The sequence below is a fragment of the Rousettus aegyptiacus genome, unplaced genomic scaffold (assembly GCF_014176215.1).
Source record: "Rousettus aegyptiacus isolate mRouAeg1 unplaced genomic scaffold, mRouAeg1.p scaffold_m13_p_9, whole genome shotgun sequence".
Classification (NCBI taxonomy): domain Eukaryota; kingdom Metazoa; phylum Chordata; class Mammalia; order Chiroptera; family Pteropodidae; genus Rousettus; species Rousettus aegyptiacus.
In genome coordinates, this window is record NW_023416312.1 from 87566465 (window position 1) to 87583152 (window position 16688).

Genomic DNA, 16688 nt, shown 5'->3' on the forward strand with positions numbered 1-16688 from the left:
CATGAAATTCCCAGTGGCACTTTTTTACAGAAATAGAAAAACAACCCTAAAATTTGTATAAAACTAAAAAGGACCCCAAATCACCAAAACAATCTTGAGACAAAAGAATAAAGTAGGAGGCCTCATAATTTGTTATTTGAAAACATATTACATAGCTACAATAGTTAAAATGGCACGGTATTGGTATAAAAATAGGCACTAGAACAACAGAACAGAACAGAATGCCTAGAAAAATACATTTATATGCTTAATCAATCTTCAACAAAGGTGACAAGAATAAACAATGGGAAAAGATCATCTCTTTAACAAATGGTGGTGGGAAAACCAGATATTCATATCAGAAAAATGAAATTTGACCCTAATCTTACACCATATACAAAAATCAAATCAAAATGAATTCAAGACTTAAACCTAAGACTTGAAGCTCCAAAACTACTATAAGAAAATATAGGAAAAAAGCTTCACAACACTGGTCTTAGCAAGATTTCTTAGATATGACACCAAGAGCACAGGAAACAAAAGGAAAAATGAACAAGTATAACTACATCGAACTAAAAGCCTGCCTCACAGGAAAGGAAATAATCAACAGAGTGAAAAGGCAACCTATGGGACAGGAAAAAATATCTGCAAATCATATATTTGATAAGGGGTTAATCTCAAATCATATAAAAAAATGAACTGCAATTCTATAGTAAAAACACAAATGACCAGTTTAAAAATAGGCAAAAGATTTGAATAGACATTTCTCCTAAATGGACATGCAAATGATCAACAGGTATATGAAAAGATGCCCAACATCACTAATCACAGGGAAATGCAAATCAAAATTTCAGTGAGACATCACCTCACATCTGGTTGGGATGGCCATTATAGATAGATAGATTGATTGATAGATATAGATAGATGATGATGATAGATAGATAGATAGATAGATAGATAGATAGATAGATATAGAAGTGTGACTGTGTGTGTGTGTGGGGGGGGGCAAAGATGTAGAGAAATTGGAACCTTAGCGTACTGTTGGTGGGAATGTAAAAAGGTGCAGTCACTATGTATAGAAAATAGTACGGAAATTACTCAAAATATTAAAAATAGAACTACCATATGATCTAGCAATCCCACTTCTGGGTATTTATCTAAAAGAACTGAAACCAACCAGGATCTTAAAGTATTTGCACTCCTATGTTTGGTGCAACATTATTAACAATTGCTAAGTTACAGAAACAACCTTAGTGTCCATTGATGAATAAATGGATAGAGAAAATGGGGTATGTACATGAAATACTACTCAGCCTTTAAAGAGGAGGAAATTCTGTCACATGTGATAACATGGGTGAACTTTGGGGAAATTATGCTAAGTGAAATAAGCCAGCCACAGAAGAATAAATACTACATGATTCCATTTATATGAGGTATCTAAAGTAGTCAAATTCATAGAAGCATAGAGTAGAGTGGTGGTTGCCAAAGGCTGGAGTAAAGGGGAAATGGGAAGTTGCTGTTCAATCAGTATAAAATTTTATTTATGAAAGATGAAAAAAGTTCTAGACATCTGCTGTACAAAATTGTGCTTATAGTTAAAAGTACTATTCTGTACAATTAAAAATTGTTGAGAGTATATCTCATATCATTTTTTACCATAATAAAAATAGAAGGGAAAAAGGGGAGTGGGGGAGAAATAAAACTTTCTTAGACAAACAAAAATTAAGGGAAATAATTGCCAGTAGACCACCTATGCAAAAAATGTTAAAAGGGTCTTCGGCCATGCTACCCTGAACAAGCCCTATCCCGTCTGACCTTAGAAGCTAAGCAGGGTCAGGCCTGGTTAGTACTTGGATGGGAGACCACCTAGGAAAACCAGGTGCTGTAGCTTTAGGTACAAAAAAAATTTTTTTAAATAAAATAAGGGATTGTAAGCTGACAAGGTCTTTGCGATCTGTAAGGTCAACCAAGTGTTGCCTCACCTAAAAAAAATGTTAAAAGGTTTTCAGAGAGAAAGAAACTTGGATCTACATAAAAAAGGAAGAGTACCAGAGAATAATAAATTCAAGTAAATACAACCTTTTCTTTCTCTTATTCTTAATGGATATAATAGATAACTGTTAAAAATAATAATAGCAACAATACATTGGGCGATTTTGCTGTATAGATAAATAAAATGAATTAAAACAATGTTAAAAGAGATGAGGAAGAATTGAGAATGCTCTAAGTACCTGCATTATCCATGAAGCAGTAAAGTGTTATGCAAACGTGCTGTTTGTATATTATAAACTCTAGGGAAACCACTAAAATTTTTTCAGAAGAAAAATGTGCTACGAGATAAAAGAAAATGAAATAATATAAAATGTTTAACTAAAACTAGAGACGGCAATAAAAGGAGGTGGTGGAAAAGAAACAAAGAACAAGTACAATGAAAACAGTTACAAACATAGTAAATATTAATCCAAGTATATCAATAATCACTTTTAATATAAATGGCCTAAATATGCCAATTAAAAGACAGAGACTGTCAGATTTTTAAAAAAGATTCAAGTGTGTGTTGTCTACGAGACACAGATAGATTAAAAGTAAAGTGATGGAAACTCTATATTAACAATAATCAAAAGATAGCTCGACTAGCTTTTTAAAGTTTTTTTAATGCATTGATAAATGCTACAATGTAGATGAACTTCAAAAGCATGCTAAGTAAAAGAAGCCAAAAACAAAAGGCTGTATGTTGTGTTATTCCAAACTTAAATGAAATGTCCAGAATAGCAAATTCATAGTGACAAAGTGTTTTCAGTGGTTGCCTTGGGCTGGTAATGGGGAGTGACTACTAATGAGTATAGGTTTGTTTGAGGAGTAATAAAAATGTTCTAAAATTGATTGTGTTGATGGTTGCACAACTCTGAATATACTAAAAATAATTCAACAATACACTTTAAATGGGTGAATTAAAACTCAATAAAGCTGTTATATAAAAAGGAAATGGTAACATTTTATTTCTTAAACTGGGTGGTATGGTCATGGGTGTTCATTTTATTATAATTCTTTAAATTTGCATTTAGTGTATTTTCTCTGTAGGTAAAGTATACATCTTGCTAAAATATCTTTTAGAAGTCTGACAAACCTGGATTCTAATTCTGGCTTAACCACTTAACAGCTATGAGTTCCTGGACAGATTACTTGACCTTTTAATGTCTTATCTTTAAAGCAGAGATAGTAATAATAGTAACTCCCTCATAGGCTTTTAAATCATGTGCCTGGCACATTGACAGTGTTATTATTAGCTAATATGAGCTCTAAGCAGTTGAGCCACTGCCTAAATAACCAGAGTCATGGCTTCTCTTTCTTTAAACTCACTTCCATATTTTCTATTCTGTCAGAGTTTACAACTTTGGTCAGAGAGAAAAAAATTAACCTTCAAGTAGGACCTACTGAATTCTATTTTTAAAATTTCCTTACATAACAGCTCTATAAAATCAATAAAGCTCCTAACAAATCAGGACAAAACCAAAATTTTTGCCACTTTTGAGGGTTGGTATTAATTAATGTTCTATCCTGGCTCTTGGAATTCAAGTCTAGGCTGGATTAAGAGAAGAATATTCTTTTCAGTCCTGAGCAGCCTCCAGAATTCATGTCCATTTTGAACCTAGTCTCCAGGTTAAGTCCTAAGAACTCTGTGTGTAGGGTTCTAGCTCAGATGAATGGATCAGTAAATGAGTCAGGGATGGGTAATCAGAAAGTAAAGAAGGGCAGGAGACTTATTCCAGTCTCTTTCAAGGACTCTTAAAGGAAATACTATTCTGTTGTTTTCCATGAATCAAAATCAATTTATATTCAATGTGTAATTATTATCTTTGCTTAAAGTACCTGTCACACAGTTCAGTGTTAGTTCCCTTCCACATTTCCATGTTAATAGCTGCCTTTTAGCCATAGCACTGTCTGAGACTTCCTCTACCAGACACAGAGAAATTGAATAAAAGATGAACCTAGGCAGTTTAGCTATTTGTCGGCAACTGAAGTAAAACATTCATTAAAGCAGGTGAAGGCTAAACCATTGGATCTAAATAGAATTTTACTTGAGCAACACTTTCCCTAATCTTTCACTCATCCCACACTAAGTTGATATCAAGTTGCAAAGTCTCATAGCATCCCTTTAATTACCCTTTTGTATATAACTTGTTTACAGTATTTGATTTCATGTCTTTCACTCAAGATTCTATGCTCTATAAGGGGAAGCACCATCTCTTCCTTGTTCACTACTGTATCCCCATCAGTTAGTACAGGACCTTTCACACATTAGGTGATCAGTAAATTATTTGTTACATTAATAAACAATCAATCCATGTAACAATGAATCAATTCCTGGCATGATCAATGGGAATAATTAAGAATTTGACTGGAGACCTTGAATTTCCAAACAAGGTGGTCCTAGAAAGGATCTTATTGTAAAACAGCTTATTTGGGGGAAATATTAAGAATGTACCTGTGTTGAGTGAGTACATTTACAGCTGAAGGATGATTTGCACAGTAAGCCAGATACATGGATTTAAAATGAGGCATGAGGTTCAGCAGACAACCTCCTACTTTGTGTTGGTTTTCTGGAAACCTATAGGTAAAACAGGTGAAAGACAGAATGTAAAATAAGAAATGAGATAAAGGAAGATAATTCTAATTAAATGTGGCAACATACAAACCTTTCAAATTCTTTTGCCAAAGTTAAAAGAGAAATTATATTACAACCACTTATCCGTGAAATGCAAGTTCTTGACTACTGCTTTAACTCTAACCACTAAACATAGTGCCAATATATATGGTCAAATACTTATTAGTAATTAGTAGGTGGTGTTTTCTTTTAAGATATTTATTCAAATTATAATATTCAAATTTATAGCCAGATGCACTAAAAATACTCTTGGCTAATTTAGATTAAATTCAAGTACAGACAAAACTAATGAAATCCAAAAAGGAATATTATAGTGCCTTGGTGGCCTGCTGGTTGCTAAGCAGCATGGACTCAAGATTTTTTAAAATTAATATTTTAATGACAAGCCACCTGTTTTTCATTTGTAGAAAAATCAGAAAAGCACAAAAAAGAAAAAAATTAGAATGTCACCATTCAGAGACATCTATTAAAACAATTTTGTCCTATCTGTTGGACTTTCTTCTGCATGTTTCTCTATAAAATGGAAAACAAAGATTACACATATAGTTTATAATCTACTCTTCTCACTTAATGATCATCTTTCCATATCAATAACCTGGATCTGTATCAGCATTTGGAGTGACTTCTCAGGTGTCTTCAGTGTGTGCTCTCACTATCTTTTTTCCTGGACAACTGTGTCCCATAAAGCTCAAGAAACAGGCAATCACCCAAATTTTCCTATATATGATGAAAGTTATCAACTTCTTCAAAATACACTGCTTGGAAAAGTAATCCTGCTACAGAACTATGTTGCCTGACAATCATTAAGTCCACACCTCAATAATCTTGCTAGCCATCAAATATGTGTTGTTGTTCACATAAAGATATACTTTTCCTTTCTGCACTTTTCATGTCTTTCAACTGTTAATATCAAAGACATGATACTACAAATGATTAAAAGAGAAAAACGAGCTTGTAAACTTAAATGAATAATCTGAATAACTTTTCCAAGTAATCTGCAATGCGCAAAAGAAAGTATCTAATCAATGTCAAAGGTAATATCCATGGTCAATTGAGACCTTATTTGTCTCATACTGACCAAAAAGAGTAAACTGATATGATTCTTAAATAAAATAAAAAATACAACTAGTGATTTGACAGTGTGAGTACCACCATCTGGTGCATTTTCTGTGCACTTGAACAATTTATCAAAGTTATAACAAATGCATAAATATAAAGTGCCCCTATTTAAGACAACAGTTAAAAAGAAAAAAAAAACAAAAAAAAACAAAATTCTTGTTTATCCTTGGCAATATACAACACTTACTTTGAACATTCTTCCAAGGCTTGGCAGAGCGTCTGTTGAAATGTGCATACTTCCTCAAAGTTTCCCAATAAAGATGTAAACTCCACAGTACTCAGACTGAAAAGAAAAAAAACATACACACGCACACACACATACATACACACGTAATATCAGTGAAAAGAACTTGAGGATGACTCTAGTTATCTATCTCTAGTCTAGTGAGCTGATTGATAGTTTGCTAATAAGTGGCAAATGAGATAAGAGAAGCAATCCCTATATTTTAACTTTTGCTTTTTAATTTATACTAACTCTGGTTTTAAGCAACTTTCTAAAATTTCTTTCCTTGATTTCTCTTTTCTATAATAAAAATAATAATCTTAAAGAAAAAGAGTGTTTATAAGGTATGTTATAAAGCAATGAGTAAATGAATAACAAGTTATTAATATCTAAATATCTACAGAGAACAGTTTGGTGGTTGCCAGAGATGGGGGGGGTGGGAAGTGGACAAATGGGTGAAGGGAATCAAAAGATACAAACTTCCAGTTTTAAAATAAATAGGTCATGGAAATGTAATGCACAGCATGGTGGCAATAGTTCATAATAGTACACTGCATATTTGAAAGTTACTAAGAGAGGGGATCTTAAAAGTTCTCATCACAAGAAAAAAATTTATATAACTATGTAGGGTGATGGCTCTTAAGTAATTTATCGCAATAATCATTTCACAATATATACATATATCAAATCATTACATTGTACATCTGAAACTAATATAATGTTATATGTTAGTTATACCTCAATTTAAAAAATCTTAGCATCTAAATAAGTAAAATATATAAAATCATAAGTGGAGATAAGTTTAAAAACTTTTGAGTACTCTCCTAGAGGAGCTGAGAAAGTAATTGAAAGGTATTATATATGTTCATGTAATGCACAGAGAAAAATAGCATAATCCAGTTTTTCCTAAATTAAAGTGCTCATAAATAAACTAAAGGAAATCTTTACAAGAGGACATAGGAGGGAAAAAATAGTACTGATTTGTTTGCTTGTTTGTTTTTGGAGTGGAATGGAGTCAAATAAAGGCAAATTGAACAATTTTATTCAGAGCCTCTGTACTAAGAATTTTCTTATTCATTCTTCCCCTATCAAATAGTGGTAGGTGATAATAACAACAAGAACTAACAACACTTATACAGCATTTAACACTTATGTAAGCATTTTACAAATAATAACTCACTTGAACCTTACAACAACTTTATGATGTTGTTTCCATTTTACATGTAAGGAAACACGGGTACAGAGAGGTTAAGCAAATCACCCAAAGTCACAAAGCCAGTGAATGGTGAAGCCAGAATTTGAATTGAAACATTCTAAGTTCCAGAGTTCACGCTTATAACCATTTTTTGGGGTGGGGGGGGGGATGGATTGCTGAAGATTTACTTCCCTTATCCCGTGGCTTTATCCAATTTAAGGCCAGTGTGTGCCACATGCCCTTTGTCCTTAATATACTAATACTAGGGGAGTGTTTCTAAAAGAGTAATTTTTGCTGACAAAGAAAAGAAAGACCCACAGAAACATTACCAGTAACTCCTAGAGTATAAAAAGCTCCCAGTTCCTCTGCTCTAATGCCGTCCTAAACCACAAGCTGGAAAACCCCTATTATGGGTTTCAAAAGCAAAACCTTCAGCTAGCTTCCCTGGCTGTTGCTCTCTCACAGCCCTAAGAACCTGGCTTGGGGGTTTACTTAAACCTGACTGGGGGATTATTGGGATTCTTCAGGATCAGACAATAAACAGTCTGGCTGGCTCAAATCACTCTGGGACCTATGAAACAGAACCAATGGAAACTTACTATATCTTCATCTTGAATTCATCTGGGAACAGTGCAATTCTGACTCAGGTCTCTCACCTCCTCTGCACCAGCTCTTTTCCTTTCCTCTCACTGCTTCTTAATTGCTAATCAGTAACCCCTTCATTGAGATCTTACCATGTCCCCTTCCCAGGGTGGCTATTTCAGTTTCCCTGTCCTCCTCTGCCTGTCACCTCCAGAAAACATTTCACTTTGTGGCAGGAGACACAGTGGGCCCAATCTGGCCACTGACTGCCTATGTAATGGGTCTGGCAGTAAGCCTTCCTGAATTTGGTTTTCTTAATTATTCAATAGGGATAGTCATATCTTCCAGGGCACTAGACCCAATGATTCACGGAGGTCCATTCAGCCCTAAGAACTATGATTCACAGAACACTTCACATTTTACAAATGACAAAAGAAACGTTGTTGTTGATTATGTTTAAACTCTTACAAAGCACAGGAATACAAAATACTTTCATACTGAAGTAAGATTCTCATACTGCCAAGAAAATAACGAAGTGGGAAGTTTAGCAAGACATTATGCCTAAGCAAATACAATTTGGGGAAAGGGGAAAAATAATGAAATAAATTGAGCTTATTTAAGTCTGAAGTCAATAGTTTAGGCAACCGTCTAGCAAAAGTAAACTTTTAGTGAGATAAAAAGGAAGATTTTTGTTCTCCATTATATAGACCAATTGCTAAATTTTCTTTGGATTTATAGATTATAATATCTATTAAAGTTTAATCTATTAACATAAAAACACAAACAAATGCAGTTAGCCACTGTTTGTTGAATATGCCATACCTATAAGCACATGCACACAAAAGTGAATGGTCAATATTTTTCTTTCATGAAAACTAAATTTTCAATTGAGGCCTCAGAAATCACTTTTGATTTCTAAGACCAGAATAAGGTTTGAACATTTTATTTTTAAAAACATATTAATTTCTCTTTATCATTCACTTTTGCCTGAGTAAAATACAGACTTGAATTTCCCTTATGAACAGACACAAAATGCCATACTCTTTCCACTCTCAGAGCATGGGAAAGAGTTTCTTCCTGGGCAAGCAAAGGTCAGAATGAGTACAAGAATTTCCAGTTTATGTGCTTTCTGCATAAAAACACCAGCAAGTCCTTTTTCTGTAAAAGGTAAAACCAGATGTACCACTTTTTCAAATGTACAAGATAACAATTGTGATAGAAATGCAGATCTGCTCATCCCGTCCACTGCCAGAAGAGAAAGAAACCAGGCACTCCAAAAGCAACATCTTGCATAATTTCTGTTGCCTTGACCATTTCTTGGCAACCTATGATCTGTAGAAATTCTTCTAAAGGGTAAAATCAATTATTCAGTGATATAAGAGTAATGACTCAATATGCAGACATTATCTTGCTTTACTTAGTGAAGAGTTTTAAATACAAATCTTACTTGTTATTGGACTGCAGGGGTCTTAAGTACGTAACAAGAAGAGACTGAAGTTCTTTAGCATATTCTTTTTCAGTGTCCAGAATGTTCTGTAACACCTATGGAGAAGCAAAGGTCGAGGTTTGTAATTATCAGGACAGTCTAAGGTAAAATAGAGCTTTCAACCTTTTAATCGAACTACTAGGAAAAAAGTCCCATTTACTCAGGCTAGCACTGTAGGTGAGAAGCAGAGTCTGAATGCACTTTGTTTCATTCTAGCAAACTATTTTAATAATTGCATCACAACTAGTTATATTGCATAACTCAGATGAACAGAATTTTTCAGAGTTACCCATAACTGGATAGGCTTTGCCATTTACATAGTACTCTTCGGAATGCTTTCATGTGCTTTAAATCATTTTATCCTCAGGAAAGATCTCAGTTAGCTAACAAAGGATCATTAGTCCCATTTTAAGGATGAAAAAATTGAGACCAGCTACCTTAAGACATAGAGCAGATCTTTGAATAAAGTTTCACTCAACATTGCTTTGTTATAACATTAATGAGATGCCATAAGAACCTAAGTCTTGTTTATATCAATTAGCCCATGGTAAAATTAGTTTTGTTATATGTCATTTCACCTAAAGTCACAGAATCTATTGACAATGTTAAGTGAGGACTTACTGTAGATTCAATGTAAGGGTGATTTAACAATCACTGATGTCAAACATGACAAAATATTTTTTTAAGTTATGTTTTTGATAAGGCCTTTATGGGACAAAATCTGAGGACACTGGATTTTTAAACAAGGTTAAAACTGGTCTTTTAATAAAGGTAAAAGGTGCTAATATAAACAATACAAAAAGAAAAGGAAGCTGAAATATGAAGAATTTAACAAGGTAAATAATGTTTACCAGTATTATTAATGATAACCAAATTAAATCCTATAGGCAAAACAATCAATGTACAGGCCCACAATTTTTCTTCCCCCATTAATCCTAGGGTCACAATCCATTTCCCAGCCTTTTCTGGAGGCACTACAACCTTCATTTTGAGCTCCTAGCTAATATTTTGATATATTTTCTCTCATATCTCCTAATTCTTTCAACAATAAACTCACTGTATGTCTACTCCATGCCAAATGCCACGCTGCTCACAAGAAATTTCCACTCTATTTGTAGAGGGAGACATTAAACAGGGGACCGCAAGACAATGTGAAGCATTCTTAGCTAGGAGAAGCCACCGAATCTACCTATATGCCAGACATATACTCACAAGACAATGCATGGTGACCTGCTTTTGAAAGGTGAAATGAACAAAGCAAGTGGAGCCCAAGTAGCTGTGGGCGTTTTGGGAAACAGATAGGCTGAAGGGTGGTTGTCCAGGCTCTGCTACTGACTAAAAGGTTGCTTCAGTTTTAAGGCTTCACTTACCTCATCTCAAATTGTGACATTTCACCTACCTCAGGGACCATTGTGAAGAGGCAGTGAGACAGTGTACAGGTAGTTGCTGGGTGAGGGAGAAACAGTCCCACCAATTTAAGGGGTTAAAAAAGGTTTCTGAATGGCAGCAGTATTGACATTTCAGACCAGATAACTCTGTTCTGAGGGGGTACACTGTACACTGTAGGATGTTTAGTAGCATCCCTGGCCTCTACCTACTAGATATCGGTTAAATACCACCCTTTACTGTAGTTATAAAAACCAAAAATGTGTCTAGACATTGTCAAATGTCACATGAAGGGCAATATCACTCCTAGTTGAGAACCATTGGTTTAGAAAAACATAGGCCACAGGGTGGCTTCAAAAGCTAGGGCTTAAATTATAGCCCCTCCTCCACAGCCACTCATGTCTACTTTCAGTTCCTCTGTTCCTCGGAAATTACTCTCTGAAAGCATAAGTCTAAATCTAGGGGCTTGGAGATACTGATTCTCTGTGAAATTAATCCAGTGATAGAATAGAAATGTTACTCCTGGTGGAAAGTCTAACAACAATAAAATAAATAGAAACTATCTTGAGATAAATAAAAAAAACATTAAAAAACCATGTGAGGCAGTTAAAGCAGTGCTTAAGAGACAGATATATAGATGTAAATGCTTATATCAAATAAGAAAAAGGACTTCTGATTTCCAGTCCTACATTTAAGGAGCTTGGATATCATTACTTCATCCTAACAATAAGTAAATTGCTGAACAAACTGGAAAAAAAAACTAACTTTTCTTACATCTGTCAGGGAATTGAGGTCACAGGGGGAAATGGTATCCCCCCAAATTGGAAAGGCAGACAGGCAGATACAGAGAATCAAAACTTGCTGGAGCAGAAACCCGGGAGCAGAAGCCCTCATGGGAATCAGTACAAGGGGAGGAAAATCTGAACTGAAATGAATAGCTGGAGGCTCAGTGGAAACAAGTCTGAGACTTAAAAACTCCAGGGTAACGTACCCACACTTTTGTTAGTTTTACTTCCAGTAGCTCTAATGGGTTCTCACAATGAAGATAAGAGGATAATCCCCCTCATCCTTCAGAAGAGGAAAGGAAAAAATAACTATTTTGAAATACACCAGAGTATTCTGTTCGTTGTAACAAGGTCTGCCCTCGAAAGAGAAATGATTTTACCAGAACCTAACTTATTGGGCTTTTATCAGAGCTTAGCATACCTAGGGGAAAGGAAGTGCCTTACTCCAGCTCCCTCTAGCTTTCTTGTTCCACCTAAAGAAGGAAAAAAAACCTGAGAGGCACTGGTGACGTTCACAATCTAGGGACATAAGCTCACCAAAAGACCAAGACTTAATTATAAGACTTTAGGATACTTCCCCATAGCTCACCACTCCATTTCTAAAGGTCTATTTGTCTGGTTTCCAACAGAAAATTTCAGAGCATACTAAAAGGCAAAAAACAGTTTGAAGAGGCAAAGCAAACAGAACCAGAGTCAAATATGGCAGGAATGTTGGAATTATTAAACTAGGATTTTAATATAATTGTGATTAATATGCTAAGACCTCTAACAAAAAAAGTAGGTAACATGCAAGAACAAATGGGTATTGTAAGCAGAAGGAAATAATATGAAAGAATAAAAATGAAATGCTAAAGCTCAAAAACACTATAAGAGAAATGAAGAATGAATCTGTAAGCTTCAGGATATGTCAGAATAAACTCCCATAACTGAAAAACAAACAAGGAAAAACAAGACTGAAAAAATGTGACAGAATATTTGAGAACTGTGGGACAATTACTAAAAGTGTAGCATATGTGTATACCAGAGAAGGAAGAGAGAAAGGAACAGAAGAAAATATGTGAAACGACAATGATTGACAACTTCCCAAAATTAATGTTAGACACCAAATCACAAATCTAGGAAAAAACAAGCAGAATAAATGCAAAACAAAAACAACACTAGGCATGTCATTTTCAAACTCCAGAAAAACCAAAGATAAAGGAAAAATATCTTGAAAGAAGCCAGAGGGGAAAACCAGCTTATCTATAGAGAAGTTAAGATAAGATTTATATCCAACTTCTCCTCAGAAACCATGCAAACAAGAGGAGAGTGGAGCAAAATATTTAAAGTGTTGAGAAAGAAAACATTAACCTGAAATTCTGTACTCTGTGAATCTTTTTCAAAAATCAAAAAGAAATAAAGACTCTCAAACATGCAAAAATTAAGGAAATTTTTCTGGCAGTACACCTGCCTTGCAAGAAATGTTTTCCTTCAAAGAGAAGGAAAATGTTATAGGTCAGAAACTCAGAACCATGTAAAAGAAGAAAGTATGAGAGAAGGAATAAGTGAAGGTAAAAACTTTTATTTTTCTCATTCTTAATTGATCTAACAAATAACAGTTCATTCAAAGTAATAGAAACAATGGATTAGATTATATATTTATATATAATACATATGTTTATGTGTAAGTGAAATGAATGACAACAATGATACAGGAATGGGAGGCAGGAATTAGGAATACTTTGTTGTTATAAGGTATTTGCACTACCTGTGAAGCTGTATAGTGTTATTAGAAAGTGGACTTGGACTAATTCTAAATGTATATTGCAAACCAGGACAATCACTAAAAAAAGTAAAATAATTTATAGAAAGACACAAACTACCAAAACTGACTCACAAAGACAGAGAAAATCTGAATAAACCTATATAACAAGTAAAGAAATTGAACCTTGAATTAGTATTCAAAACAACTTCATATGAGTTTAAAAGTCCAAGCTAAGATGGCTTTACTAATTGATTCTATAAAAAGTTTAAAGAATTCACAACAATCCTTCATGAACTCTTAAAATCCTGGAAAAGAACAAAACTTACTACAAAGCTATACTAACAAGACAGTTCAGTACTGGTATAGGATAGAAATATAGACCAATGGAATAGAATTGAGAGTCCAGAAATGAACCCATGGTCAACTGACTTTTTTTCATTATTGTAAAAATTTAATGAATATACACATATAATTATAGGGAGTAAAATTTCTCCCATCTAATTTTACTCCCTAAGCCAACCACACAAGGATCTGCTGTATATTTTTAGATGTTTATAGTTGATTTTTGACAAGGGTAACAAGACCTTTCAAAATGGAAAGAACAGCCTTTTCAATGAATGGTGGTGGGACCACTGGATATCTACATGCAAAAGAAAGAATCTGTACTCGTATTTTACACCATATACAAAACTAACTCAAAATGGATTCAGGACTTAAAACTCAAAACTCTTAGAAGAAAACAAAGAAGGAAATCTTCATGACCTTGGATTCAGTAATAGAATCTTGGATGACATCAAAAACACAAGCAACAAGAGAAAAAATAAATTAGAATTCATGAAAAAAATGTGTAAGTGTGCATCAAAGGTCAATATTAAAAAAGTGAACAGACAACCCACAGAATGGGAGAAATAATTACAAATCATATATCTGATAAGGGTCTATATCCAGAATATATAAAGAACTCTTACAACTCAACAATAAAATTAATCAATTATAAGTTGGCAAAGAACTTCAATAGACATTTTTCTGAAGAAGAGATACACATGAAAATATATTCAACATCATTAACCATTAAGGAAATGCTAATAAAAACAATAATGAGATACTACTTTGCACTCATTAACATGGCTATATTTTTTTAAAAAGAAAATAACAAGTGCTGGTGAGGATGTGGAGAAATTGGAACCCTCATATTTTGCTGGTGGAAATCTTAAAAGGTATATCTGCTGCTGAAAACAGTTTGGTAGTTCCTCAGAAAGTTAAAAATAGATTTACCAAATGACCAAATGACCCAGCAATTCTACTCCTAGAAAAATAAAAACGAATGTCCACATATGAATTTTCACAGCAGCATTATTAATAATAACCGAAAAGTGGAAATAATTCAAAGGTTCATAAACTGATAAATAGATGAACAAAACCTGGTATATTCATAGAATGCAGATGATTCAGCCATAAAAAGGAGAGATACATTCTACAACAAAGATGAACCTTGAAAATATTATGCTAGTGAAAGAAGCCAGACATAAAAGAAAAAAAATTACATGATTCAATTTATATGAAATGTCCAGAATACACAAACTCCATAAAGACAGAAAGTAAATTAATGGTGATTCTGAGTTTATCTGGACAAGACAACGAAGTAGGTAAACGCTGTGCCTGCCTCCTCCCATGACCACATTCAAATTACAACTAAGTTATAGAACACTCGATGTGGAGAACCATCTGAAGACTAGCTGAAAAGAAGTCTTATAACTAAGGATATACAGAAGAAGCCATGCCAAGACTGGTAGGAAAGGCAGAGTTGCGAAACAGGCTTGCCCCACACCCATGTATGGCAGGTAAAAATCAGGAGGAATATCTCTGCTTCAGAGGTTTCCCCCTGAGGAGCGAGGGGTCCCAGCGCCAGACCAGCCTCCCCTGCCTAGAGTGCCAGTGCCAGGAAGAGGAGCCCCCATAACATCTAGCTGCAAAAATGAGCAAGTATTCTATCTGGGTGAGACAGAAGGCTGCTGGAAACCAAGCACCCCCTTAAAAGGCCCATACACAGTCTCTCACTCCCAGGCACTCACCCTGGGCTCCGGCGGAGTGTCGGTGGCATCAGAGATGCCAGAGACACATGGAGAGAGACTGAGTTGAGTGGCTTCAGGGCCAGGGCTTGCGGGATGGCTGTCATCGTCTGTGTGTTGAGACTCCCTTTCGTGTAGTTGGTTCTCGGACGCCATCTTCCCTCTGTTGAGCCCTCCCCAGACACGGCCAAATTTAAATCTTCTTTGGCCTGACGCACTCCACTCACTCCACCCTGATGACTCCCTGAGACCCCGCCCCATCTAACTCATGCGTCGCCTGAGGCTCTGCGGCAGGCAGCTATGTCCTGCCTCTGCTGTAGTCTTTGGTGGACAACTCTCGGGAACTGGTAGACACTAGGTGGGTGGCCAATTGACTTGGTGTGCCCACTATCTTTTGCTAAGTGGCCCCAGGCTCAGCACAGGTGCCAAATCTGCATCTGCATTAACACTGTAAACACCACTCACCCCACCCTAATGACTCCCTGAGACCCCGCCTCACCTAGCTCACATAACCCTGATACATGAGGTTTTTTTTGGCTGCTGAGCCTCATGGGCAGCCAGCAGGTGGCAGCAACTCTCTGAATGCCCTGGCGTTTTGCAAATCTGCCCCAGGACCAAAACTACTAGCAACCAGCCTCAATTTGAAGTGCGGCTTCTCCCACACACCTCCAGGTCCACCACAGGCAGCGACCAAACAAGGATTGCTTTGAAGCTCCTGCCAGGTAGCCCCAAGCCAGACACAGGCAAAAGTGGAACTTGGCCTGCACAGGAGCCCCTCCCAAGAGGTTCCAGAGCTAATACACCTGGTGGCCAGCTTCAGACCGCAACACAGCACAACCCAATTAGCCCACAAGTTGCACACCAAAAGGATGGTCTTGGCAGGCACCAGAGCCTACTGGAGTGAATATCACTCTGTGGGATCAGTCCCCACACAGCAGTTCATATACCGTAGTCAAGGCCAATCTTCACAGTCAATTGGCATGAGGATTGATCCCACCTACCAACATGACAACAGCAATCAAGGCCAACAGAAGGGCACACACGAGGGACAATCTTGATCAGGGAGACTGTGCCACTGGAACCAACAGGACACCTACTACATAAAGATGCGCTGCCAAGATTGGGAGACATAGCAGATCTACCTAATACATAAAAACGAACACAGGAAGGCAGCCAAATGAAGGGACAAAGAAACCTGTCCAAAATGAAAGAACAAGAAAAAACTCCAGAAAAAGAACTAAACAAAATGGAGGCAATAAATCTACTAGACACAGAGTTCAAAACACGGTTATAAGGATGCTCAGTGATCTCAGTGAGAACTTAAACAAAGAGATAATAAGCATTTAAAAAGCATATAAAACATGAAAAAAACATTCAGAAATGAAGACTATAGTAACTGAAATGAAAAATAAACTAGAAGGAATCAATAGCAGATTAAATGAAGCAGATGACTG

At 35.7% G+C, this 16688-nt stretch overlaps 1 protein-coding gene and 1 pseudogene across 4 annotated transcripts in view; one reads left to right on the forward strand and one right to left on the reverse strand.

Annotated features, from left to right (window-relative positions):
• The window catches only part of ARHGEF6 (Rac/Cdc42 guanine nucleotide exchange factor 6), a 107903-nt gene that overhangs the window by 40791 nt on the left and 50424 nt on the right, over window positions 1-16688 (reverse strand). For all 4 annotated transcript variants that reach the window (XM_016127494.2, XM_016127493.2, XM_016127495.2 and 1 more), the window contains 3 exons: window positions 9212-9306; window positions 5952-6047; window positions 4466-4588 (listed from right to left, as the gene is read on the reverse strand). In XM_016127494.2, coding sequence (XP_015982980.1) covers window positions 4466-4588; window positions 5952-6047; window positions 9212-9306 — 314 coding nt within the window. The remainder of the gene's footprint in view (window positions 1-4465; window positions 4589-5951; window positions 6048-9211; window positions 9307-16688) is intronic.
• On the forward strand, window positions 1752-1870 carry LOC118608273 (annotated as a pseudogene).